A 26,403-nucleotide genomic window follows, 5' to 3' on the forward strand; every position below is an offset into this window, starting at 1 on the left:
TTTTAGGCTCTTCGATATGCGGTGTCCTAGGTTTAAATCTCTCTCTCCAGGTGACTGGAATTAAAGAGGGAATGGCAGGAAACTGGCGGGACCTTCGTGCCGCTCTCAAATTTCCTGGGAAATTTTTCCAGGCTCGGGTTCTTAAGTAGAAAATGGTTCTTAAGAAGAACCAAAAAAATCTTGAACACCTGGTTCTTATCTAGAAAAGTTCTTAAGTAGAGGTGTAGTTGAGGTATCACTGTATTCCCTTAATTTTTTTGATCAGTGTACATACATACGTACTGTGGCCATCCATCCATCGCTGGTGGTTCAGTGAACCACAGGTGGCCTTTTCTACCACTCCACCTAAACCTGTGACCAGGTTCTTAAGTAGAAAAGTTTGTAAGTAGAAGCAATTTTTCCCATAGGAATTAATGTAAAAGCAAATAATGCGTGGAAACCCATTAGGAAAGAAATAAAAGCTCAGAATTTGGGTGGTATGAGGAAGAAGAAGAAGAGGAGGACGACAGTCACTGGCGAAGGAAGAAGGTGAAGTGAGGAGAATCAAAAAAATCAAAACATTTAAGACTTTAAAAAAAAGAGAAAGACTCTGAGGTGGCGAGGAGGAGCACACACATCCCTCCGTTCACTCTGGGCTGCCAAAGCCTCCTTAAGCGCCATTGAAAGGCTCCTCTGGCAGCCCAGAAAATCCTGAAATGGCCGGGATTAAAGAGGGAATGGCAGGAAACTGGCCGGGCCTTCGTGCCGCTCTCAAATTTCCTGGGAAATTTTTCCAGGCTCGGGTTCTTAAGTAGAAAATGGTTCTTAAGAAAAGGCAAAAAAATCTTGAACACCTGGTTCTTATCTAGAAAAGTTCTTAAGTATAGGGGTTCTTAGGTGTTGTGGTTCCGTCTGAGGCCCCTCCGGGAACGGCTGACCTTCTGTCGGTTTCCAGCTCAGAGGGAGAGGCTGAGGAACAGGAGGTGCAGACAGACGAGGAGGAATCCCAGGCTGAAGAAGAGGGAGGACAGCCAGAGTCCCACCAGGGGGAGCTCTCCTCAGCAAGCAGCCTGGATTCCTTAGAGGAAAGTGCACAAGCCATAATTGATCTGCGACAACGAAGAGCTAATCAGAGACGGAGTCAATTGGCTAAATACTTTCAGCATTAAAGTGGCAGCAGCTGGGTTTGGGTGTGGTGCTCTTGGGAAAGGCTAAAAGGCAGACCCACCCTTCCTGGCTTGTGGAGTTTTATCTTTGAGAGTCGTGGGACCTGACTGTGAACTTTGGTGTCTTGGAATCCTGGTTTGTGCCTTTGACTATTGAAACCTTGGGGGGGTGTGCCAGCAAGAAGCTTGCTGTATTGTCTGGACATCAGGACCCTGCTGTACCGTATTATATCCTGTCTGTTGGGAAGAACAGGTTTTCCTCTGTGCTTATTTTTTCCAGTTATAAAATACTTTTGGCTTTTACCAGAGTGTCTGGCTGTTTTTTCCAGTTGGTGTTGAGGTCTGAGGGAACCCAGACAGAACATTAGGTAGTAGTACCACTGTATACTACTCAAAAAAACAAAGGGAATAACACATTCTAGATCTGAATGAATGAAATATTCTCATTGAATATTTCATTCGCACAACTATTCCATTTGCACAACATCATGTGAAATTGTCAATCAGTGTTGCTTCCTAAGTGGACAGTTTGATTTCACAGAAGTTTGATTTACTTGAAGTTATATTCTGTTTTTTAAGGGTTCCCTTTATTTCTTTTTTGAGCAGTGTATATACATTTATGTAAATGTTCTACAGTGACAATTGTTCATTGAAGTCAGTAGAAAGCCTGCCTTATGGTTCCCAATAATCTAGAAATCTGTTAAACCTTTCTGCCTATTACAAACAGATTTCCATGCAAATATTTCCAAAGAGGTAGTAATATTTTATAGGAGCAGCAATAAGCCCAGAGAAATTCTTAGTGCCTGAAGATTAGAAAAAAATCTTACTAAAGCATACCACAAACTTTTATGGATCAAATCCAAGTAATCAGATGATAGCCTGAAGACCATAACTGAACAAATTGGGTAATCCAAATTGAATACAGAGGTTTTCTTCAAATAACTCATTGCTTGATTCAGTTCCTCAGAATAACATAAAATAAATAAAAATATCTGTTCTGCTGCCAGCATATCAAAATATGAGATACTGTATACAGTGGTCCCTCAATTTTCACGGGTTTGAACTTCGCGAAACGTCTATACCACGGTTTTTCAAAAATATTAATTAAAAAATACTTTGCGTTTTTCCCCCCTATACCACGGTTTTTCCCACCTGATGACATCATATGTCATTGCCAAACTTTCATCCGCCTTTAATAAATATTTTTTTTAATAAACTTTAATAAATAAACATGGTGAGTAATAATCTAAATGGTTGCTAAGGGAATGGGAAATTGTAATTTAGGGGTTTAAGGGAAGGCTTGTGATACTGTTCATAGCCAAAAATAGTGTATTTACTTCCGCATCTCTACTTCGCGGAAATTCAACTTTCGCGGGCGGTCTCGGAACGCATCCCCTGCGAAAAGCGAGGGAACACTGTACTACTGTATATGCATTTAATAAGAGCCGGGGTGGCGCAGCAGGTAGAGTGCAGTACTGCAGGACACTGAAGCTGACTGTAGATCTGAAGGTCAGTGGTTTAAATCTCATCACCGGCTCAAGGTTGACTCCGCCTTCCATCCTTCCAAGGTAGGTAAAATGGGGACCCGAATTGTGGGGGCAATATGCTGGCTCTGTTAAAAAGTGCTATTGCTAACATGTTGTAAGCCGCCCTGAGTCTAAGGAGAAGGGCAGCATAAAAATTGAATTAATAAATAGATAAATAATAAATTTAAAGTCTCTCTAATTATTTTCAGGCAATTTAATCATTTTTAAAATACCCAGCTTGTTCAAAATGCTCAGACAGAGATTTAAATATTGCATACCAGGTCAGAGATAATACTGAAGGAAAAACTATATTTTGTCATTAAATGTAGGTATCCGTGATGTTTCAAAATGGAGCGAAAAAACAAGAAAACCTTTGGAAGAAATGTATGGATATGAATATTTCAGCAAAATGTGCTCAGCTTGGGTAGATGGAGTCTCCCAGTTTATGCAAAAGTCAGATGGTAAGAACCTGGAACTGCGGCCCAGTTTGTTTTATCTCATTTATTTTAAAAAGTAATACTTTTGTGTTCTCCATATCCCTACCGGTACAGTTGACAGATGCAAACTCTTTATTTTATTTATTTATTTATTTATTTATTTATTATTTTGATTTGTATGCCGCCCCTCTCCGCAGACTCGGGGCGGCTCACAACAAAGTGAAACAATTTACAACAAATCTAAATTACAGTTTAAAAATATTTTTAAAACCCCATTTTCTAAACAAACATACATACAGACATACCATTCATAAATTGTATATGCCCGGGGGAGATGTCTCAGTTCCCCCATGCCTGACGACAAAGGTGGGTCTTAAGGAGCTTACGAAAGGCAATGAGAGTAGGGGCAGTTCTAATCTCCGGGGGGAGTTGGTTCCAGAGGGTCGGGGCCGCCACAGAGAAGGCTCTTCCCCTTGGGCCCGCCAACCGACATTGTTTAGTTGACGGGACCCGGAGAAGGCCCACTCTGTGGGACCTAAGCGGTCGCTGGGATTCGTGCGGCAGCAGGCAGTCTTGGAGATATTCTGGTCCAGAGCCATGAAGGGCTTTAAAGGTCATAACCAACACTTTGAATTGTGACCGGAAATTGATCGGCAACCAATGCAGACTGCGGAGTGTTGGTGAAACATGGGCATACCTAGGCAAGTCCATGACTGCTCTCGCAGCTGCATTCTCCACAATCTGAAGTTTCCGAACACTTTTCAAAGGTAGCCCCATGTAGAGAGCATTACAGTAGTCGAACCTCGAGGTGATGAGGGCATGAGTGACTGTGAGCAGTGAGTCCCGGTCCATATAGGGCCGCAACAGGTGCACCAGGCGAACCTGGGCAAACACCCCCCTCGCCACAGCTGAAAGATGGTTCTCTAATGTGAGCTGTGGATTGAGGAGGACACCCAAGTTGCGGACCGTCTCCGAGGGGGTCAATAATTCCCCCCCCAGGGTGATGGACGGACAGATGGAATTGTCCTTGGGAGGAAAAACCCACAGCCACTCCGTCTTATACGGGTTGAGTTTGAGTCTGTTGACACCCATCCAGGCCCCAACAGCCTCCAGGCACCGGCACATCACTTCCACTGCTTCTTGTGAGGGGATATCAGCAACTTTTTGCTTCTGCGATGCGCAGAAGCAAAAAAATTACCAAAATCTCTCTCATGTGCATCCCCTCACGTGATTTTACTCTTTGCGCATGCACAGAAGCAAAATCTCGCTCAGATGCACCCACGCGTATGCTGGAGACATGGAGCTGTGATACGCGGAGCTGTGTGCCTCCACCTGTCCCCAATACATTGTCCTTCTGCCTTTGCTGCAGCTTTCCATTCCTACCATCTTTCTCTTAATGTTGTTTTCAGGAGAAGTTGCCTGTGAAAGGGAGACTGGGGGAAGAACCTACGGGGTGCGTTCTAAAAGTAATGCAATTATTTTTAAAGTAATTTATTGAACAGATTTTTATTTATTTATTTATTTTATTTTATTAGATTTGTATGCCGCCCCTCTCCGAAGACTCGGGGCGGCTCACAACAATAATAAAAACAATATTCCAGCGAAAACAAATCTAATATTAAAAAGCACATAAAAACCTATCATATTTAAAAAAGCAAACAACATATACATACCCAAACATCAATATAAAAAAGCCTGGGGGAAAGGTGTCTCAGCTCCCCCATGCCTGGCGGTATAGATGGGTCTTGAGTAATTTACGAAAGACAAGAAGTGTGGGGGCAGTTCTAATCTCTGAGGGGAGTTGATTCCAGAGGGCCGGGGCTGCCACAGAGAAGGCTCTTCCCCTGGGGCCCGCCAGATGACATTGTTTGGTCAACAGGACCCGGAGAAGGCCAACTCTGTGGGACCTTATTGGTCGCTGGGATTCGTGCAGTAGCAGGCGGTTCGGGAGGTACTCTGGTCCAATGCCATGCAGGGCTTTAAAGGTCATAACCAACACTTTGAATTGTGACCGGAAACTGATCGGCAGCCAATGCAGGCCACGGAGTGTTGCAGAAACCTTTTGCACAAACACTTAAAATTCTTCAAAGTACTGTCCTTGGGCCTCTACACATTTTTTCCAGTGACTCTGCCATGACCAGTACTCGCCCTGGAAGGCGTCTTCGGGGATCTCTCGCAAGGTCTTTGTCACGGCTGATTGGATCTCTTCTATGGACGAAAAATGGGTTCCTTTCAGGGCTGGGAACAAAAAGAAGTCTGCTGGGGTGACGTCAGGACTATAGAGGGGGTACAGCAGCGTTGGCACCCGGTGTTTGGCCAGGAACTCACGGACTCGTAGTGCGTTGTGCGTAGGCAAGACGCGTTTTTCGTCCATAGAAGAGATCCAATCAGCCATGATGAAGACCTTGCGAGAGGTCCCCGAAGATGCCTTCCAAGGTGCATACCGGTCATGGCAGAGTCGCTGGAAAAAATGTGTAGAGGCCCAAGGACAGTACTTTGAAGAATTTTAAGTGTTTGTGCAAATCTGTTCAATAAATTACTTAAAAAAAAATAATTGCATTACTTTTGGAACGCACCTTGTATGACATAGTTGCTTTCTGAGGATCACGGTGTTATGCTTGATGAAGTTGAATGAGCTCATTCAAGCCCTTTGCATCCATAGAGACTGGGAATGAATAAATAAGTCTCTCCAAACCTAATGTTTTCAATAGGTATTAGACCATAAATCCCAACACCCTCAATCAGCATTGCCCTCCACTCACAGTAGCTGAGTTGGAATATTGTAATTTAACACAGCTGGAGGGCATTTAAGGAGCTGCCCTTAACAGTAAAGTGTAACCTTGGAATTCCTCCCCTCTGTGTCCTCATTTTCTCGTGAGTGGAGAACTGGAAGTGCCAAAGGGTGAAGTATTCATTGAAGTACAGTACAGGCAGCCCTGTATTTGGAACAGTTTGTAAAGACCATCTCGAAACAGATTATTGTGTGGAAAGATTATAAACTAATTGTAGATAGTCCTCAATTTATAACCAGTTGACTGCCACACATCTTCCCCATAGCTGCATTTCAGATATTTGGCAACTGATTTGCATTTACAACTGGTTGCAGCACCCCGTCGTCATATGATTATGAATTGCAATGGTAAAAAATGCCCATTAGATATGCTGTATTTGCTTAATGTCCACATGTCCACTTTACGGCCACATGTTGACTATTGCAATGCGTTCTACACGGGGCTACCTTTGAAAAGTGTTCGGAGACTACAGTTGGTCCAAAATGCAGCTGTGCAAGCTGCATTGGCTCTCAATAGGTCTACGGACACAATTCAAGGTGTTGGTCATCACCTTTAAAGCCCTTCATGGCACTGGACCAGATTATGAACGGGACCGCATTCTGCCACATCCCTCCTAGCGGCTGGTCAGTCTTCTCACAGTTCCTTCGGCCAGGCAATGCCGACTGGCGGGACCACATTGGAGGGCCTTCTCTGCGGTGGCTCTGGCTTTATGGAATCAACTCCCCCTGGGAGCCGCACAATGTCCATCCTCCTGGCCTTCCGAAAGGGATTAAAAACATGGATTTTCTGGCAGGCCTGGAGCCGGTGATTGGTTTCATCTTGTCCCAGCTGAATGGATGAATGTTTTAATTAAGGGTTCTTAAAATTGTTTTATTGTTTTTTTAGATTGCTGTTTTTATATTGCTGTTAGCCGCCCAGAGTCCATAAGGAGTTGGTCAGCCTACAAAGGTAGAATAAAATAGAATAGAACAGAACAGAACAGAACAGAATTTTATTGGCCAAGTGCGATTGGACACACAAGGAATTTGTCTTTGGTGCCTATGCTCTCAGCGTACATTTAAAAAAAGATACATTTGTCAAGAATCATGTGGTACAACAATAATTGTCGTAGGAATCAAATAAGCAATGAAGAAATAATCAATATTAATAAAAATCGTAGGATACAAGCAACAAGTTACAGTCATACAGTCCTAAGTGGGAGGAAAAGGATGATAGGAACGATGAGAAAAACTAGTAGAAATAGAAGTGTAGATTTAGTTAAAAGTCTGACAGTGTTGAGGGAATTATTTGTTTAGTAGAGTGATGGTGTTCGAGGAAAAAACTGTTCTTGTGTCTAGTTGTCTTGGTGTGCAGTGCTCTGTAGATATATGGATGGATGGATGGATAGATAGATATATGATAGATAGATAGATGGATGGATGGATGGATAGATAGATAGATAGATAGATAGATAGATAGATAGATAGATAGATAGATAGATAGATAGATAGATAGATAGATAGATAGATAGATAATGACTGTGATGCAGTTTACAACTGTCATAAAAACAGTCGTAAAATCAAATTTAGTCACATGGTGCCTCACCTTATGATTGCAATGACTTAACGACTGAAATTCCAAGGCCGTATTGTGGTTGCAAGTCAAGAATTACCTGTACTATTCTGGAACATTCTGGTGGATTGGGGGCTGGAGAGAGGGCAAGGTTCTAACAAAGAAAACACAACTTTTAGTGAAATAAATTATTCAAGCCAACCTTTCATGTAAATTCACACAGCACCCCTGCAAGTGTTCCTTTCACTGATGAAGAATAAACTTCAAAGCAATGGTTGCCTTCTAGCTGTGTAAACAGTTCTCTAGAGTCAGCGTTTCTCATAGGCTGACATCTTAACTTCCCTTAGAGAGTAATTTTTTAAAAAAAAATTACCAAGAATTACTCACGTGAACTGTTTCCTGCATGGAACAAAAATGTTTTGGGGCCCAACAAATAGTAACTGAAAGGGTTGCATTTCATTCTTTCTTTACTGAGCCATATATACTCTACAAAGCACATGATATAAGCCTCAGACCGGTTTCTACCTCTTAAATTCCAGGCTGGATCATAATAACAAGACAGGTGTGATTGCTCTAATTATTCTAATTCGTTCATAACCTGAGGCAATGTTTGGTTTACCTAGAGAAGTGTGTGGGAGGGGGTTGAAAAAAACCTTCATTTAAAAACGTCCTAAAATAAGTCTCCATCCCCCCCCCCCCAATAACCTTTGCTAGGAATGTAGACGAGAATAAGAAGTTGCTTTATTGCATATGGATACCTTTATGTTGTTTTACTTCCATTCTAAATACGGTACCCATTAACTTTACCTATTTCTGCTTCTCCAGAGGTAAGTCAATCATTGCCAGTAGTGGTTTAAAAGCAATAGTTGTTCAGAACTAATTACCATTTGGTGGGTTTTTTCCAACAAGGTCATCTTAAGTGCTTTCTTCTTGAAACTGTTTTCCAACATATCAAGGACAGAAAATTAGGGTATATAGAATTAGCACCCAGTCTGGGAAATAAAGCAGTGATAATTACTACCTCCTGTTTAACATTTTAGTGATTCATAGAGTCACTTTCAAGGTAAGTGCCAAATAAATGTAAGAAATAATTTCCAAATGTATGTTTGGTTTTATAATAAGGGTTTTAACTGTTTTAATATTGGATTTTTATATGCTGTTTTTATTACTGTTGTTAGCTGCCCCGAGTCTATGGAGAGGGGCGGCATACAAATCCAATGAATGAATGAATGAATGAATGAATGAATGAATGAATGAATAAATAAATAAATAAATAAATTTTCTATATTTATTTATTTATTTGATTTTTTTTTTTAATGCCATCCTTCTCCTTAGACTTTGGGCGTCTTACAACATGTTAGCAATAGCACTTTTAAACAGAGCCATATTGCCCCCACAATCCAGGTCCTCATTTTACCCACCTTGGAAGGATGGAAGGCTGAGTCAACTTGAGCCGGTGATGGGATTTGAACCGCTGATCTCTAGCAGTCAGTTTTAGTGGCCTGCAGTACTGCACTCTACTCACTGCGCCACCTCAGCTCATTTATATGCTGGACAAGGCCCCTTTTACAATGGTAGTTCTGTCTAAAATGCTAATCTGTTATTTCAAAGTTGAGATGACATTTTTAGATGTCTTTTTAATTATGGTGATGGCACAGTCGTCTTGTTTCAAAAGCCCATGTAGGTATTTTGTTTTGTGCCTGTGCTCAGAGCCGCCATCAGGAATTTTGGGGCCCCATACAGCCTAAGTGTCTGTCCCCCCCCCCCCATTTTAAAACTACTTTATTTTGCGACATACCAATTATATATTAAACGCCAACCCCCCCCATTTTTCAATTTGGCCGGGCCCCTGACGCCAGTAGCAGTAATACTGGCTTATCGGTGGCCCTGCCTGTGCTTACACCAGATCATGTATTTGAACATTGTTGTTCCATGTATGAAGAAAGAGCATCAAGATTTAATCTTCTAGATATATTCCATTGGCTCTTAACCTTCCTAATGCCGTGACCCTTTAATACAGTTCCTCATATTGTGGTTATCCCCGATCATAAAATAATAAAATTATTAGGAAACTCGGGTGGGTTCTAACCTCACTGATTTGCTTCCTCCTGTGCTGCATGGCTGCACCTCGGCGTGCATGCACTTTGCATGCGCACGCATGCGCAGTGCTGGGAAAAAAAATTGCCAAAAAAAAGCCAAAAACAAGATGCTGACGCATATGCAGTGCCAGAAATTTGGCTTCTGCACATGTTCAGAAGTTTCTATGGTACAGATTTTTTTTTTTAACAGTAGTCTATATGCATGTGGGTGGACCTGCCTGGAGCAATGTCTTGGTTTGTTTGTTTGTTTGTTTGTTCATTTATTGGATTTATATGCCGCCCCTCTCCGTAGACTCGGGGCAGCTAACAACAGTAATAAAAAACAGCATGTAAATCCAATACTAAAACAACTAAAAAACCCTTATTGTAAAACCAAACATACATACATACAACCATACCATGCATAAATTGTAAAGGCCTAGGGGGAAAGAATATCTCAGTTCCCTCATGCCTGATGACAGAGGTAGGTTTTAAGGAGCTTACGAAAGGTGAGGAGGGTGGGAGCAATTCTAATCTCCGGGGGGAATTGGTTCCAGAGGTAAGACCATCAGAAATATGTGTTTTCTGATGGTCTTAGGTGACCCCTTATGAAAGGGTTGTTCGATCCCCAAAGAGGTCACGACCCACAGGTTGAGAACCCCTGATATATTCGGAGATGGGAAGGATGCAGCCACTTTCTGAACCATGGTACAAGTGTCGTTTTTAATTATGTAGACAACATTTAATCGCATATAAATTGAGCATTGTTCATTTTCCTTTATATAGAAACAATGAAACAAGATAAACAGAATGAAACACAAACACTGGTAGTTTATTTGGGTTTTTTCCCCCAATTTTCATTTATAGTGGTCACAGAATTTGGTTATTTTGTCAGATGAATGTAGGCTACTTTTTGGGGGGAAAAGGAACTAAATTAAATCACCCCAAAGGCAACATAACCTTCAGTTTCCACAAAAATTAACCAGGTTCTCTTTAGGCAATCCATAAACATGATTTATTATGTAGTGGAGAGGCAGTAACACTTATGTATCAACTGCAATATATTTTGCTTGCTTTGACTAGATAACGGAGAGGGGCGGCATACAAATCCAATAAATAAATAAATAAATAAAATGTCATTGCATTAAACTGAATGGGCTCTTATATTTAACTATCTGCATTTGATTAACTGGGGTGTTCATTACTGGAAGGGAATCTGGAGAGAACAAAAAATAAATAAAATTGCAGCTGTGATTAAAACAATGCAAAATATTGTTCTTGCCCAACTGCATTCATTTGCTGTTCCAAATTGCTCTTGACAGTGATGTTTAATGTTAAGAGAAACGCAGCTGTTTTGCAATGGGGATGTACATTCTATTTTCACATTTTAAAAATCTGTTTTAAATAAAAATATTAATTTCAGTTCAGTGTCTATTGAGATTCTCAGTCATCCGGGTTATGGTTGTTCCAAAGGTGTTTTTTCAAGAGGCAACTGAACTGGTTTCTCTTTGAGGATGTTTCGCTTCTCATCCGAGAATCTTCTTCAGCTCTGACTGGATGGTGGGGAATGGAAGGATTTATACTCCCTGCAGACAGCTGGTCATTTGCCTTCTTTTAGTTCATTTCGTTCCTCCATAGGTGATATCTGTCAGCATATGCTGCCTCTTATTAAATGCCCAACACTAATTATAAACGGGGAGAAGGACCCATTGGTACCCTGTTTCCATGCAGAAATCCTCCATAAGTATATCCAAGGTTCACGGTAAGTCTCATACTTTACTGGTGGGATGAGAATCTGATGTAATAAATATTTCTGACAACATACATACCCAGGTGGTGGGTGCATCATCACAGGGCACTGTTTTATGTTGTATGATGTGCAGTCTGTGTGTAACATTTAAAAACCAATAAAAAATATATTTTTTAAAAATGATGTAATAAATATTTCTCATTTTATAAAATGGGTCTCCAAACCTAGCAACTTTTAAGACTAGTGGACTTCAACTGCCAGAATTCTCCAGCTAATATGCTGGCTGGAGAATTCTGGGAGTTGAAGTCCACAAGTCTTAAAAGTTGCCAGGTTTGAAGACCTCTGTAAAACTAACTCCCCTCCCACATCTTTCAGCATTTGTTATAGGTGACTTCAGGTTCTATAAAAGTTTTAAGAGATATACAAATATTTCCAAGATGGCTAAGGAATTAGGATTTGTACATTAAATTCACCTTACAGTTTCCCTGAAGCACAAATCTCCATTCTGCTTGAGAATGCAAATTGGGGGGCAGTTTGCCTTGCTATGGTACTAGGAGTCTGCAAGTCCTAGTCTGGATTTAGGAATGAAAAACCAGTTGGGTAACTCTGGACCAGTTGCTTTCTATCAGCCCAACTCGCCTTTACAGAGGGTTTGTTGCAGGGAAAATAGGAGGAGGAAGGAATATTAGGTACATTCCTTGCTTTTGAGTTATCTGTAAAAATAATAAAGGCATGATAAAAAATAAATTTGGAATTAACAGCAATAAAATGAAACATGAACTGGATTATCCTCTACTACCACCCCCTTCATTCTGGCAACATACATATTGCCAGGTAAATCCACCCATAATGGATTCACAATAAATGGCATTTATTGTGAAACCATTAAAGTCCAATAGCAATAGCACTTAGGCTTATATATCGCTTCACAGTGCTTTACAGCCCTCTCTAAGCGGTTTACAGTGTCAGCATATTGTCCCCAACAATGTGGGTCCTCATTTTACTGACCTTGGAAGGATGGAAGTCTGGGTCAATCTTGAACTGGTGAGATTCGAACTGTTGACACTCAAGTCAGCAGAATTAGCCTGCAGTACTGCCTTCTAACAACTGCACCACCATGGCTCTTGTTAAAAAGGTCTGAGTCAAGTAACAAGAACAACAAGAAACATCAAGGATTGCTTCTTAGGAAGCAGACTATGGGCTTTTTGGTAGTGGTAAGGCAAATCTTTAGCCTTCTTTCACAGAACAGAAGCCTGTTTCTAAGGACAAAACCAGGCCCTTATTGGTCCCCAGTTTGTTGCTTCTAGAAGCTTCAGGCTTCAACCTCCATTATGCCTACAAGCAGCATAACCAAAGGGAAAGTGACATTTGTTTATTCAGTGTTTCCTTTGGAAGGGGTTAAAATAAACCATAATCTTATTTAGGTTCTTCAAAGAATCAGATCAGTTCTATTGCAATACCTGCACTTATAGAGGCCTAATGAAATGACCAGGCCTTAACCCAGAGAAGACTTATAAATGCAATGATTTGGCTTCAGATCATCAATTTCTGTTCTGGATTGGTTTCTTTTGCTATCAGCCTATTTCTTCATTTCTAAGTGTGTACAGTAATCTTTACCAATCCAGTGTTCCTTTGGTGTGCTAGAAGTCGCAACGCCGAGAATGACCAAGTGGGATTTTCATGGGCTGCCATTTCTAATTGTAGTGTCATTTTGGAAAACAAGTTAAAGTTGGCTAATACCAGTTTCCTTGCATAATTTAACCTATTCAACTTTTGCTGTTGCAGGTTGCATTTTATGCCTGAAGGAAAACATAATGTACATCTAAAGTTTGCAGAAGAGTTTAACAAAATGGTAGAAGAATTTCTTGTGTAAAGCATCTTTGCTGTTCCTGAGACTGGTATAGTTCTGCTAAAACTGGCAACAGCGAAATGTATTTTAAGGGAAAGAATGCAGCAAGGATTTATTTTAAGCAATAGCAACAGCATTTTATATACTGTTTCATAGTGCTTTTACAGTCCTGTCTAAGCGTTTGACCGAATCAGCATATTGCCCCCAACAATCTGGGTCCTCATTTTACCCACCTCGGAAGGATGGAAGGCCGAGTCAACTTTGAGTCGGTGGTGAGATTTGAACTGCTGAAGTACAGATAGCAGTTAGCTGAAGTAGCCTGCAGTGCTGCACTTTAACCACTGTGCCACCCTGACTCAGTTTGTTTGCCCTACTCATCTTTTCTCCAAATGAGAGCAAAACTGATGTATGCCAATCATTCTAAGACATGGAAAAAATGATTTAAAACTGCTAGACGCGGGAATATTTTTTCAAAAGCTTTGTCGAAATGTTAAGGGAGCCGTGTAAGTTTCAATAAATTTTTTTATTGCCCAGATTCAATCTTGAAAAACCCCCAACACAAACAGAAGTCATTATCCAAAGTGCATGCCTTGATACAGAGTCCTCAACACTGAACACCACACAAAAGCCATTATAGAATTTTACTGCAGACATTCTTGAAGAGTTTACACAATGCACAAAAGAAAGCAATGCTAAAACAATTCCACAGAAAACATGCTCAATCCCAGCTGTCTGAATTCATGCCTGCTCTACTAGTATTCTAGTTGCAACTGTGCCCGTTTCTTCCTCAAATTCTTAAGGTTTTTTTAAAGACATGATCTGAAACATACAGCAATTCTGAATAGTAAAAAAATACCTTAGTTCTTAAAGTGAGGGAATAAGCTCCTAACCTTACAAGCCAATGATTTCCCTGTATTACAAAAAAAAAGTGTTTTAGAATCCAGTTATTGCAATACCTGCGTCTTTTGAGGAGCCTGTATCCCAAAAGTTGGAAATGATCAGTTCGAATTACAATTAAAGCGTTGCAAGTTACACACAGAATTCCAATTGCAACTGTAAGCACTTCTATCCAGTGTGTGTTCATGTGAGGGCACAAGACAAGGAAAAAGTATAATTTACCTACTGCCTCTGCAATTGTGAATATTCTCTTTAGCACTTGCAAAAATATTTCATGGGGTAGACCAAAATTTTTCCCCCCTGCTTATTCTGATAGACAAATCTACTAAAAATCTATTTCCTGATTACTGCCGTTCCAGTGGAGTCAAGATCAATTGTCAATAATGAGGGATAAGCAAGTCTTCTCCAATGTAACTTCCTCCAGAAGTGTAGGTCTTATGGTTCCCCATGAAAGAAAATCTTGTGCGGTCTAGAAAATCTGGGAATTGCAAATTACAACACATCTAAAATATACCAATCTAAAGAAGCTTTATTTTCAAAGCACTCTGTAAATCTCTTTCTTAATTTAGATAAAGTACAACATCTCTCTTTAATAAAACTTTAATCCCTGCAGGAATTTTCCTTGAAAATTATCTTAAATGCCAATTATGGGTGCAGAATCTAGAGTTACATAAACGTGGAAGTGAGTTTATTCTTAAGATTTTAATATAAAGTGTAGAGCTGGTCCGACTACCAGCATTGTTGTTGAAGAGTTCAGCTTTCAAATTGAATAAGATTTGTAGCTCCCTAATTAAATCATCTTGCGAGTTTATAAATATTAAAGTAATAGAGCAGAGTCGCAAAAACTGCTGACAGGCAACAGTGAAAAGCATCAAGAATAACTGGAAAAGCATGGACTCATACAGCTGAACAACCCTCACCTTGGACACTTGCCTATGGACTAACCCTACCAAACCTCTAAGCTTCATCCTCCTCTCCTTCCTCCTCAAACTCTCCTTGTTCATCTGCAGTAGCATCTTGATACTGCTGGTACTCGGAGACCAGGTCGTTCATATTGCTCTCGGCTTCTGTGAACTCCATCTCATCCATGCCTTCGCCGGTGTACCAGTGCAAGAAAGCCTTCCGCCGGAACATGGCCGTGAACTGCTCCGAGATCCTCTTGAAGAGCTCCTGGATTGCGGTGCTGTTGCCGATGAAGGTGGCAGACATCTTCAGGCCTCGTGGAGGGATGTCGCACACGGCCGTCTTCACGTTGTTGGGGATCCACTCCACAAAGTAGCTGCTGTTCTTGTTCTGGACATGCAGCATCTGCTCATCCACCTCCTTCATGGACATTCTGCCCCGGAAGATGGCTGCCACCGTCAGGTACCGGCCGTGGCGGGGGTCGCAGGCCGCCATCATGTTTTTGGAATCGAACATCTGCTGAGTCAGCTCTGGGACTGTGAGGGCTCGGTATTGTTGGCTGCCGCGACTCGTCAGGGGAGCGAAGCCCGGCATGAAGAAGTGCAGGCGAGGGAAAGGCACCATGTTGACCGCCAGCTTGCGAAGATCTGCGTTCAGTTGGCCGGGGAACCGGAGGCAGGTGGTCACTCCGCTCATGGTGGCAGACACCAAATGGTTGAGATCGCCGTAGGTGGGAGTTGTGAGTTTCAACGTGCGGAAGCAGATGTCATACAGCGCCTCATTGTCAATACAGTAGGTTTCATCCGTGTTCTCTACCAGCTGGTGGACAGAGAGGGTGGCGTTGTATGGCTCCACCACCGTGTCTGACACTTTTGGAGATGGCATTACACTGAAGGTGTTCATGATCCTATCAGGATACTCCTCCCTAATCTTGCTGATGAGGAGCGTTCCCATGCCAGAGCCGGTGCCCCCACCCAGCGAGTGGGTGAGTTGGAAGCCCTGTAAGCAGTCGCAGCTTTCCGACTCCTTCCTTACTACATCCAGCACTGAGTCCACTAGCTCGGCTCCCTCTGTGTAGTGGCCCTTGGCCCAGTTGTTCCCAGCACCACTCTGGCCTAGAGAAATAATTAGAAAGAAAAGAGATGCTTACAAAACCATTTGCACGCCAGGAATGCTAAAATAATATTCATGTTTGATCTATGGACCAAATTCACTCCAAGCTAAATTTGTCATCTGGCCCAGTAACAGTCACGTTATTCATTCCTACACCTACACCATGGAGAGATGAAAAATGACGGAATTCAATCTAGGAGAAAAAGAGTGGAGGACCTTTGTCTAAGATACAAAATTTTGGAGATCTCCCATATTCTGTAATTTGAGGCTAAAAGATTAGAAATAGATCAGGGAGATTTTTCATTAGATAGCAAATGTGGAGATCATATTAATTAAAGCAGTCTGTGGTTATATCATCTTTTTGTCATACTCATTTTGGTTATGGCTATATAGAGGTTGAACTATACTGCTCAAAAAAAAATAAAGGGAACACTCAAATAACACATCCTAGATCTGAATGAATGAAATATTCTCATTGAATATTTCATTTGCACAACTATTCCATTTGCACAACAGCATGTGAAATTGATTGTCAATCAGTGTTGCTTCCTAAGTGAACAGTTTGATTTCACAGAAGTTTGATTTACTTGGAGTTATATTCTCTTTGAGTGTTCCCTTTATTTTTTTTGAGCAGTGTGCTTAATGGATCTTACAAATGGTACACTTTTATATACACTGCTCAAAAAAAAAATACTTAAACAACACAATGTAACTCCAAGTAAATCAAACTTCTGTGAAATAAAACTGTCCACTTAGGAAGCAACACTGATTGACAATTTCACATGCTACTGTGCACATTCAACTTTGTACAGAACAAAGTACAGTGATCCCCCGCTCGTTGCGAGGGTTCCGTTCCAGGACCCCCCGCAACGAGCGGGTTTTCGCGAAGTAGCGCTGCGGAAGTAAAAACACCATCTGCGCATGTGCAGATGGTGTTTTTACTCCCACAGCGCTAGCAAGGAACCGAAGATTGGGGGCGGCGCGGCTGTTTGCCGCCGGCATGGGGGGCTTCCTAGCAGCCCCCCAAACCCGGGTTGGGGGTCCGGGGGGTGCTGGCAAGCCCCCCATGCCGGCGGCGACATTTTAAAATAGCCGCGCCGCCCCCAATCTTCGGCTCCTCCGCGCTGGCTCTCGGCGCTTTCGAGCTGAGTCCGGGAGCGAATTCTCTTCCGGACTCAGCTCAAAAGCGCCGATAGCCAGCGCTAGCGAATGGCTTGTCCACGCTAGCTATCGGCGCTTTCGAGCTGAGTCCGGGAGCGAATTCGCTCCAGGACTCAGCTCAAAAGCGCCGATAGCCAGCGCTAGCGAACGGCTTGTCCACGCTGGCTATCGGCGCTTTCGAGCTGAGTCCGGGAGCGAATTCTCTTCCGGACTCAGCTCAAAAGCGCCGATAGCCAGCGCTAGCGAACGGCTTGTCCACGCTGGCTCTCCGCGCTTTCGAGCTGAGTCCTGGAGCGAATTCGCTTCAGGACTCAGCTCGAAAGCGGCGAGAATGAACCGCGTGGGCGGGCGAAGGGCGGGCGGCAGCGAGGAGTTTGCGTGGGCGGTGGGGAAACTCCTCGCTGACGCCAGCAAGAGGGGGAAGACCCAGGGAAGCCGGTTGCCATCTACGCATGCGTGCCCATAGAAAAAACGGGCACGCATGCGTAGATGGTATTTTGACTTCCGGGTTGAAAAATCGCGAAGTACCCTGTTCGCAATGGTTGGGGATGCAATAAACGGGGGATCACTGTATTCAATGAGAATATTTCATTCATTCAGATCTTTGAGTGTTCCCTTTATTTTATTTTTTTTGAGTAGTATATTGCATTAGAGCTATAAGGTGTATGTAGAGGAGGCTTGTCAAACTCATGTCGTCATGGCATCACTTGATATGTGATTTTTCCCTTCGCTAATCGGCGTCGCCGTGGCCAATACTTGATGCATCCAGCCTACAGGTTTGACATCCCTGATTTAGAGGAAGGGGAAGCCCCCAGGTGTTATAGTTATAGTAGTTTATCGTTTATTAGATTTGTATGCCGCCCCTCTCCGAAGACTCGGGGCGGCTCACAGCATAGCAATAATACAATACATTACAAATCTAACAATAAAAAATTAGATCCATTTAAAAGACATTAATAACATAATAAAACCCCTAGCTATGCAGTCACACACATTCAACCTAATCTATCATGCAGTAAGGCCAAAAATATGATAAAAAGGGGAAAGATGGTAATTATCCCCATGCCTAGTGACAAAAGTGGGTCTTGAGCATTTTACAGAAGGCAAGGAGGGTGGGGGCTATTCAAATCTCTGGAGGGAGTTGATTCCAGAGGGCCGGGGCTGCCACAGAGAAGGCTCTTCCCCTGGGTCCCGCCAGCCGACATTGTTTGGTCGACGGGACCCGGAGAAGGCCCACTCTGTGGGACCTAATCCGCTGCTGGGATTTGTGCGGCAGGAGGCGGTCTCGGAGATATTCTGGTCCGATGCCATGTAGGGCTTTATAGGTCATAACCAACACTTTGAACTGTAACCAGAAACTGATCGGCAGCCAGTGCAGGCCGCGGAGTGTTGGTGAAATGTGGGCAGATCTTGGAAGCCCCACGATGGCTCTCGCTGTTGCTTATCTATAGTTCCTAGCAGGTGAGGCCATTGATGAGGACTGCTGGAAATTTCAATTTTGCAACCCCCAGGGACACACAGTGCCTACCTTTGACTGGGAACAAATTGAATAGTAGGAATGATGCTGCAGCTATTTGAGATGCAATCGGAGAAAAACATAATGAGTATTACATACCAAAGACAAAGTTATCAGGTCTGAAGATCTGGCCGAAAGGTCCAGATCTCACGGAGTCCATTGTGCCCGGCTCCAGGTCAACAAGGATTGCTCGGGGAACGTACTTATTTCCTGTGGGGAAGAACAAAAGCTAGTTTTATCTGACAGCTTTATAAAAGACCTCCCGACTACAGTACCCTTGGCGACTTCAACGTTTTAAAGGATGGCATGAAGTAATCCTTTGTGCGACTTTTTTTTAAAAACAAATCTCACTCTGAAAGTACAACAAGTACACCAGCCATGATTAATATTCTGTTAAGTTTCCTGCACCAGGTTGCATCATATTATGGCCTCTTTGTCTCAGATGGATATCTCTAATACAGTGTTCCCTCGATTTTCGCGGGTTCGAACTTCGCGAAAAGTCTATACCACGGTTTTTCAAAAATATTAATTAAAAAAATACTTCGCAGGTTTTTTCCCTATACCACGGTTTTTCCCACCCGGTGACGTCATATGTCATCGCCAAACTTTCGTCTGCCTTTAAAAAACATTTTTTTTAATAAACTTTAATAAATAAACATGGTGAGTAATAATCTGAATGGTTGCTAAGGGAATAGGAAATTGCAGTTTAGGGGTTTAAAGTGTTAAGGGAAGGCTTGTGATACTGTCCATAGCTAACAATAGTGTATTTACTTCCGCATCTCTACTTCGTGGAAATTCGACTTTCGCGGGCGGTCTCGGAACACATCCCCTGTGAAAAGCGAGGGAACACTGTACTGTATGTGCACAGAAACAGAACTGCATCTCCAAAGTGCTTGAAGGGGGAGAACTTTACACCTTCACCTCTTCAAACTCAGATTTAGTGTTGTGCTTAAGAAACAGGCTATAAAACAAGAAGTCTGCAAAATTTTTGTTCTTTTCTGGAGCGCAAAACCTGAGTAACCTCTTTCTCAGCCTTTGGGGGAAGGCTAGCTACTTTAAAAAATCCTGCCAAGAAAACTGCAGGGACTTGTCCAGGCAATTGTCAGGAGTTAACAATGACTAGAAGGGAGCAACAAAGTTGATGTAGTTTAAAAATACTCTGGATTTATTACCAGTTACATAGAACATGCACGATGTGCCACTTGCTCTCAGACTATTCTGAAATCGGCTTTAAAAAAGCTTGTCGTAACCTCACCAAAATTCCCCAGTGATTTCCTGCCCTATATAAAATCAAGACTTGAAAATATTATTATTATTATTATTATTATTATTATTTATTAGATTTGTATGCCGCCCCTCTCCGTAGACTCGGGGCAGCTCACAACAACAATAAAACAATGTATAACAAATCTAATAATTTAAAAGTCACTAAAAACCCCTTATTAAAAAGCAAAAACATACACCCAAACATACCATGCATAAACTATATGGGCCAGGGGGGTGATGTCTCAATTCCCCCATGCCTGATGGCAGAGGTGGGTTTTAAGGAGTTTACGAAAGGCAAGGAGGGTGGGGGCAATTCTAATCTCTGTGGGGAGCTGGTTCCAGAGGGTCGGGGCTGCCACAGAGAAGGCTCTTCCCCAGGTCCTGCCGAATGACATTATTTAGTCGACGGGACCCGTAGAAGGCCAACTCTGTGGGACCTGACCATTCGCTGGGATTTGTGTGGCAGAAGGCGGTCCCAGAGATATTCTGGTCCAAGGCCATGAAGGGCTTTATAGGTCATAACCAACACTTTGAATTGTGACCAGAAACCAATCGGCAACCAATGCAGACTGCGGAGTGTTGGTGTAACATGAGCATACCTAGGGAAGCCCATGATTGCTCTCGCAGCTGCATTCTGCATGATCTGAAGTTTCCGAACACTTTTCAAGGGTAGCCCCATGTAGAGAGCATTACAGTAGTCGAACCTCGAGGTGATGAGGGCATGAGTGACTGTGAGCAGTGAGTCCCGGTCCAGATAGGGCTGCAACTGGTGCACCAGGCGAACCTGGCAAACGCCCCCCCTCGCCACAGCTGAAAGATGGTTCTCTAATGTAAGCTGTGGATCGAGGAGGATCCACTTAGTCTTAACTAAGCCAGAGAAAATTAAATATGGCCCTAATGAGTCTAAACTAAATCTCTCAGGTCATGCTGATTACTTATAAATAATAATAATAATGATAATAATGATAATAAAAAAATAAATTTATTGTCATTGTCAAAACAACGAATTGTCATTGGCAATGAAAGTCGTGTGACACCCAGAGACCAGTCCCACCATACATAAAATTTAAAAATAGAATAAAAAATAGAATAAAAGGAGTCCGTTTAATTCTTATTTCCAGAAAGAGGCAAACCTTCTTTAGAGATTCGCAACTGCCTGTCTTAGTTGTTTTCACTAACCACACAAGAGGAGGAACGGTGAAAAACACAAAAAGATGGTGGAGGGAGGGGCAGTCTGGCCAGCCGTAAGGGATGGCTCTGGAGGAGTGGGAGGTGGTGTGATGAACTACAGTGAAGCAGCAGTTTCCCAGGAAGGAGGGAGATCATTCCAAAGCCATTGGGGTGGGGGGAGAGAAGAGGCAGCACAGCCTGGAGCTGGATAGGAGGCTGAGACAACCACTCCTTAGAATCTCCCTAATGGGCATATATATCCATTAAGATGAGAGTAATATACATTTACTCTGGCAAGATTCTGTTTATTGTGTGTAAGCAAGTAAAGAACTGAACTCTAGATGGCTTGCTCTACCTGTTCTTGGGTTAAGCCTGACCACAGCATTGCCATTTGCTTTGGGGAGGGCGGAATAAAGGAAAAGAACAAGAACTGGGAAGTAGCAATCTTTTCCTCTGGATAATTTAAAAATACGGATGACCAAGTGACAATTTCAGCCACCGTGTACTGCTGGCCTAGTCTGTTCCTGGGGAAGGAGATGTCAGGTTCATTCATGGCATACGAATAGACCCAGAAAATTTTATCTGGGAGAGTCTTACTTGCTTTGTTATGAAAATCCCAAATAGTTTTTATTTAATTACCAACATTTCCCACTTGAATAAACACTAAACTCCGTGAAGACCTAGCTTTGCCGACAGGCCTGTTGGGGGCATGAATGTAACCTTTTGTCATAGCTGAATTGTGCCTGATTTCCTATGTGTGTGTGTTTGATTTGATACTTTGTTAAGGGTTTTCTAAAGGGGTTTTACCGTTTTGTAACTGTTTGACTTTTGGCTATATTGTATTGTATCATTTGTTGTTGTGAGCCGCCCTGAGTCCCATTTGGATTAGGCAGCGTAGAAGTCAAATTAATTAAATTAAATTAAAATTGCAATCCTAGGGTTCCTCAGATGAAAAGTGCTAATCTGGACTACCCATTCTCACCTTCTGCACCAACATATAAGACACAAGCAGGGAAGGATTTGACACGTTGGAGACAGACCACAGGCTATATGTTAGAAGGAATAGGCTATTCAAGCCTTTAAAAGCAAGACGTCCAAGGCACTTTCGCCCATCAATGCCCAACATGGGTTTGGCTTTCCCTTCGTGGTTGACAACAACTCATTATTTCCTCAGTATTAACCTGGAGGTCGAAGTGGGGTTAAAATATCCTCATTTTGATTGATTGCCTATTTGACCTCTATGACAATCATTAAGTATTGTACCACATGATTCTTGGCAAATCTATATTTTCTTTTATGCCCATTGAGAGCATATGTACCAAGACTAATTCCTTCCGTGTCCATCACACTTGGCCAATAAAGAATTCTATTCTATTTCCCCCAATGCATCAGAAGTAGTAATATCTTAAAAAGGAGGAACAAGGCAAAAGCAGAATGTCTCCCTCTCTATCTCTGATTGTGTGAGTGTGTGTGTGTTAAACCAAGGTATACAATTCAGATATTTTCCTGCTCCGAAGCCACCCTGTGTAGGTTTTGTTTTGCCCGATTTCTACTGCCTCGCAAGGCTTTTACAAAAAGCCTCCAAGCATTTTGAAACAGCAAGAGACGGCGGGAGTTGAGTTACCAGCTGCTTCATTGTAGTAGACGCTGATCCTCTCCAGCTGCAGGTCGCTGTCTCCGTGGTAGCTGCCGGTGGGGTCGATGCCGTGCTCATCGCTGATGACCTCCCAGAACTAGAATGAGATTATTTTTTTGGGGGGGGGGGGGAGCATTATTCGTCAGTTCCTTTAATAACACCAAACAAGGCTGCACCGGCACGTGCTTCTTTGCAGCCACACCTTAGCCGCATTCTGCAGCCATGCCCACCTCCCCGCCGGGGTTCGCTCACTCATGCCCAAGTGCGGCTCCAACCTTACCAAAAAGGGGGTTGTGTCACTACAGGTGTTTGCAATGCTACAAGCTGTGGCAAGGGTTCAAAAGCCACTTAAGAGTGGCATCATTTTTAATAGGAAAGTGAACACAAGAACAAGGGGACACAATCTGAAGTTAATTGGGGGAAAGATCAAAGGCAACATGAGAAAATATTATTTTACTGAAAGAGTAGTACTGTAGATGCTTGGAACAAACTTCCAGCAGACGTGGTTGGTAAATCCACAGTAACTGAATTTAAACATGCCTGGGATAAACATATATCCATCCTAAGATAAAATACAGAAAATAGTATAAGGGCAGACTAGATGGACCATGAGGTCTTTTTCTGTCGGCAGTCTTCTATGTTCTATCATTAGCCCATCCACCCTCCTCCAAGAAATCGAAGTTATACGTTCGGCTTTTCTTTTCTCCATGCGGAAGAGAATCTGCTAATTTAAGGTTTGTCTGCAAACCCCACACACTCTTTGTAGCAGGCTGTCTCTTTCTTATCCAGGTTTCATCCCCCTTAAAAATGGGCGAGGCCATCCAAGGCTGTTATTAAAACCAAGCCCGGTTCCCAGCTGAAGACACCTTCTTACTACCCTTCTTACTACCATGGCTGAAAAGAGAATTTTACTAATGAAAAAGCTTGCTTCTTTTTTCCTCGGCGTGGAAGAAATGGGGATGGTCCTCTTTGTCTCCAAATAGACCCATTTCTAAGATGCAGGGAGGAAGGGAGGGAGGCAAGCATGGCAGAAACCCCCCAGATTTTGCAAATACACACACACAAACACTCACATAATCTGAAAAACAAGCTCAACTAGCAGAGAGGCATATATACATACATACATATATGAGAATAATTTAATCTGAAAAAAAGCTCAACCAGTTGAGAGACTTTCATCTCTGTGTCTCTGTGTGCATGTATATCTATATCAGGCTCCTTTCCTTTTCACTTATCAGCAAAAATATGTAATTATATATATATAATTTAATATATTTAATAAGCCTGAAATAAATCTATAGTAGGCTCCCTTTTCATTATCAGCAAAAATATGTTTTACACACACACTTCTCTCTCCCTATATATATACACACATAAAAAAGCTCAACCAGTGGAGAGGCTTTTATATATGTGTCTCTGTGTGTATGTTTATCTATGTATGTATATCTATATTTGGCTCCTTTCCTTTTCACTTATCAGCAAAAATATGTTTTTTATATATATATAAATATAAATATAAATATATAAATATATATATATATATATATATATATATATATATATATATATATATATATATATATATATATATATATATATATATATATATATATAACACATATATAATAAGCCCGAAATAGATCTACAGTAGTCTCCCTTTCTTTTCATTATCAGCAAAAATATGTTTTGTACACACACTTCTCTCTCCCTCCCTCTCTCTCTATACACACACACACACACACACACATACATACATACATACATACATACTATACATACATATTTTTGCTGATAAGTGAAAAGGAAGGGACTCTAGTATAGATATACATACACACACACATATAAAAGCCTCTCCACTGGTTGAGCTTGTTTTTTCGGATTAAATTATTCTCTCTCCCTCCGCATTAAAGGTGGCACTATATAGAATTTATTACAAGCGCAGCAACCGCCGCCGCCTCCTTCCTTCCCACCCACCCCGTCCCTCCTCTCTGCCTCCTTTCCCCAAAATCGGACAGAAATCACCTCACGGCTTTCCCACGCCCAACCTTTGACAAGGCGACGACCTATTTCTCTCCCCAGAATCTCGGGACTACAATTTCCCAGCTAGGGAGGAGGCTACGCGTGGCATAATAATTCCTCTTTTATTTTTATTTTTTTTGGAGACTGTAAAAAGCTGACCAACAATGGAAACTCCACGCCCGCCCCCTCCCACTCCGCCGCCGCCAAACGCTACCTTGGCTCCAATCTGGTTCCCGCATTGGCCGGCTTGGATATGCACGATCTCACGCATGGCTGCGACTGTCGCTTTCGAGCTCTCCACCCAAACAGGGCAACCTTTCAGGCGAGCGGCTCCGTCTCTCTACCCGCCGAGCATCAGCAGCTGGGGAAAGCGGGCGCGCCTCGCCCCGCGGTGCTAGTTATACCGGCCTCGGCGTCGACTCCGCCCCCTCCATTCACAAAGGGGCGCCGCCCCGGCCCTCCTGCCCGCTTCGGAACCGGGCGGGGCTTTTAAAGGAGCCGCGCGAGGTATTTATTTATTTGTTTGTTTGTTTGTTTGTTTGTTTGTTTGTTTGTTTGTTTATTTAATACAAGTATAGAATTATAGTTTGTATTAACATAACAAAGTATAAACATGTGATAAAAAGGATAATAGGACAGAATGAGCTACATTTGAGCTACACCTTTAACTACTTCAACTTTAACAACAACAACACAAGAGCATGCAATAGATCAGGGTTTCCCAACCTTGGCAACTTGAAGATATTTGGACTTCAACTCCCAGAATTGAAGATACAGTATTTGGACTTCAACTCCCAGAATGGAAGATACTGTATTTGGACTTCAAGAGCCTTCTCTGTGGCGGCCCCAGCCCTTAGGAATCAACTGCCCCCAGAAATCAGAACTGCCCCCACCCTCCTTGTCTTTTGTAAATTGGCCCACCTGTATCGCCAGCCATGGGGGAATTGAGACACTTCCCCCAGGCTTATATGTATTGCATGTTTGTTGTATGGTTTTTAATGATAATAATAATAATAAAAGACAAAAAGATACTGTGAAATTTCCTGAAGTGTCTGCTTATTTTATTTACAGAAATATTGGTGGAGGGATGAGTTTGGTAGAAGGTTACTCTCCCTTCTGCCCCTGCCAGTGAATGTTTGTAGAAATGTAGATTTGCTTTCTTGCATTCTCATTCTTGGTCTCTGTCTCTCTGCCTCTCTCTCTCTCTCTCTCACACACACACACACAGAGAGAGGGGGAGAAAGAAAGAAAGAAAGAAGGAAGGAAGGAAGGATGGAAGGAAGGATGGAAGGAAGGAAGGAAGGAAGGATGGAAGGAAGGAAGGAAGGAAGGATGGAAGGAAGGATGGAAGGAAGGAAGGAAGGAAGGATGGATGGATGGATGGAAGGAAGGAAGGAAGGAAGGAAAGAAGGAAGGAAGGAAGGATGGAAGGAAAGAAGGAAGGATGGATAGAAGGAAGGAAGGATGGAAGGAAGGATGGAAGGAAGGAAGGATGAAGGAAGGAAAGAAGGAAGAAAGACCCATGTAAGTTGTATTTGGTTGATTGCAAGTCTAAGGTCTTAAGAAGGCAGCCATGTCATAGACTCATAGCCAT

The 26,403-nt window shown here is 42.4% G+C and overlaps 2 protein-coding genes across 2 annotated transcripts in view; one reads left to right on the forward strand and one right to left on the reverse strand.

The window, feature by feature from the left end:
• Positions 1–13,663, forward strand: part of BPHL (biphenyl hydrolase like) — a 30,183-nt gene extending 16,520 nt beyond the window's left edge. The window contains 3 exon segments of the mRNA XM_070747175.1: positions 3,001–3,132; positions 11,168–11,291; positions 13,065–13,663. Of these exon segments, the coding sequence (XP_070603276.1) occupies positions 3,001–3,132; positions 11,168–11,291; positions 13,065–13,152 (344 nt within the window). The 3' untranslated portion in view covers positions 13,153–13,663.
• Positions 13,633–25,276, reverse strand: LOC139164724 (tubulin beta-1 chain-like). Its single transcript, XM_070747174.1, has 4 exons — positions 25,024–25,276; positions 22,779–22,887; positions 18,818–18,928; positions 13,633–16,043 (listed from the first exon to the last, which is right to left on the reverse strand). The coding sequence occupies exons 1-4, from the start codon at positions 25,078–25,080 to the stop codon at positions 14,983–14,985; spliced, it is 1,338 nt and encodes a 445-aa protein (XP_070603275.1). The 5' UTR covers positions 25,081–25,276; the 3' UTR covers positions 13,633–14,982.
• Between the last annotated feature and the right edge of the window lie 1,127 nt (positions 25,277–26,403).

Source organism: Erythrolamprus reginae, chromosome 3 (assembly GCF_031021105.1).
Source record: "Erythrolamprus reginae isolate rEryReg1 chromosome 3, rEryReg1.hap1, whole genome shotgun sequence".
In the NCBI taxonomy this organism is placed as follows: Eukaryota; Metazoa; Chordata; class Lepidosauria; order Squamata; family Dipsadidae; genus Erythrolamprus; species Erythrolamprus reginae.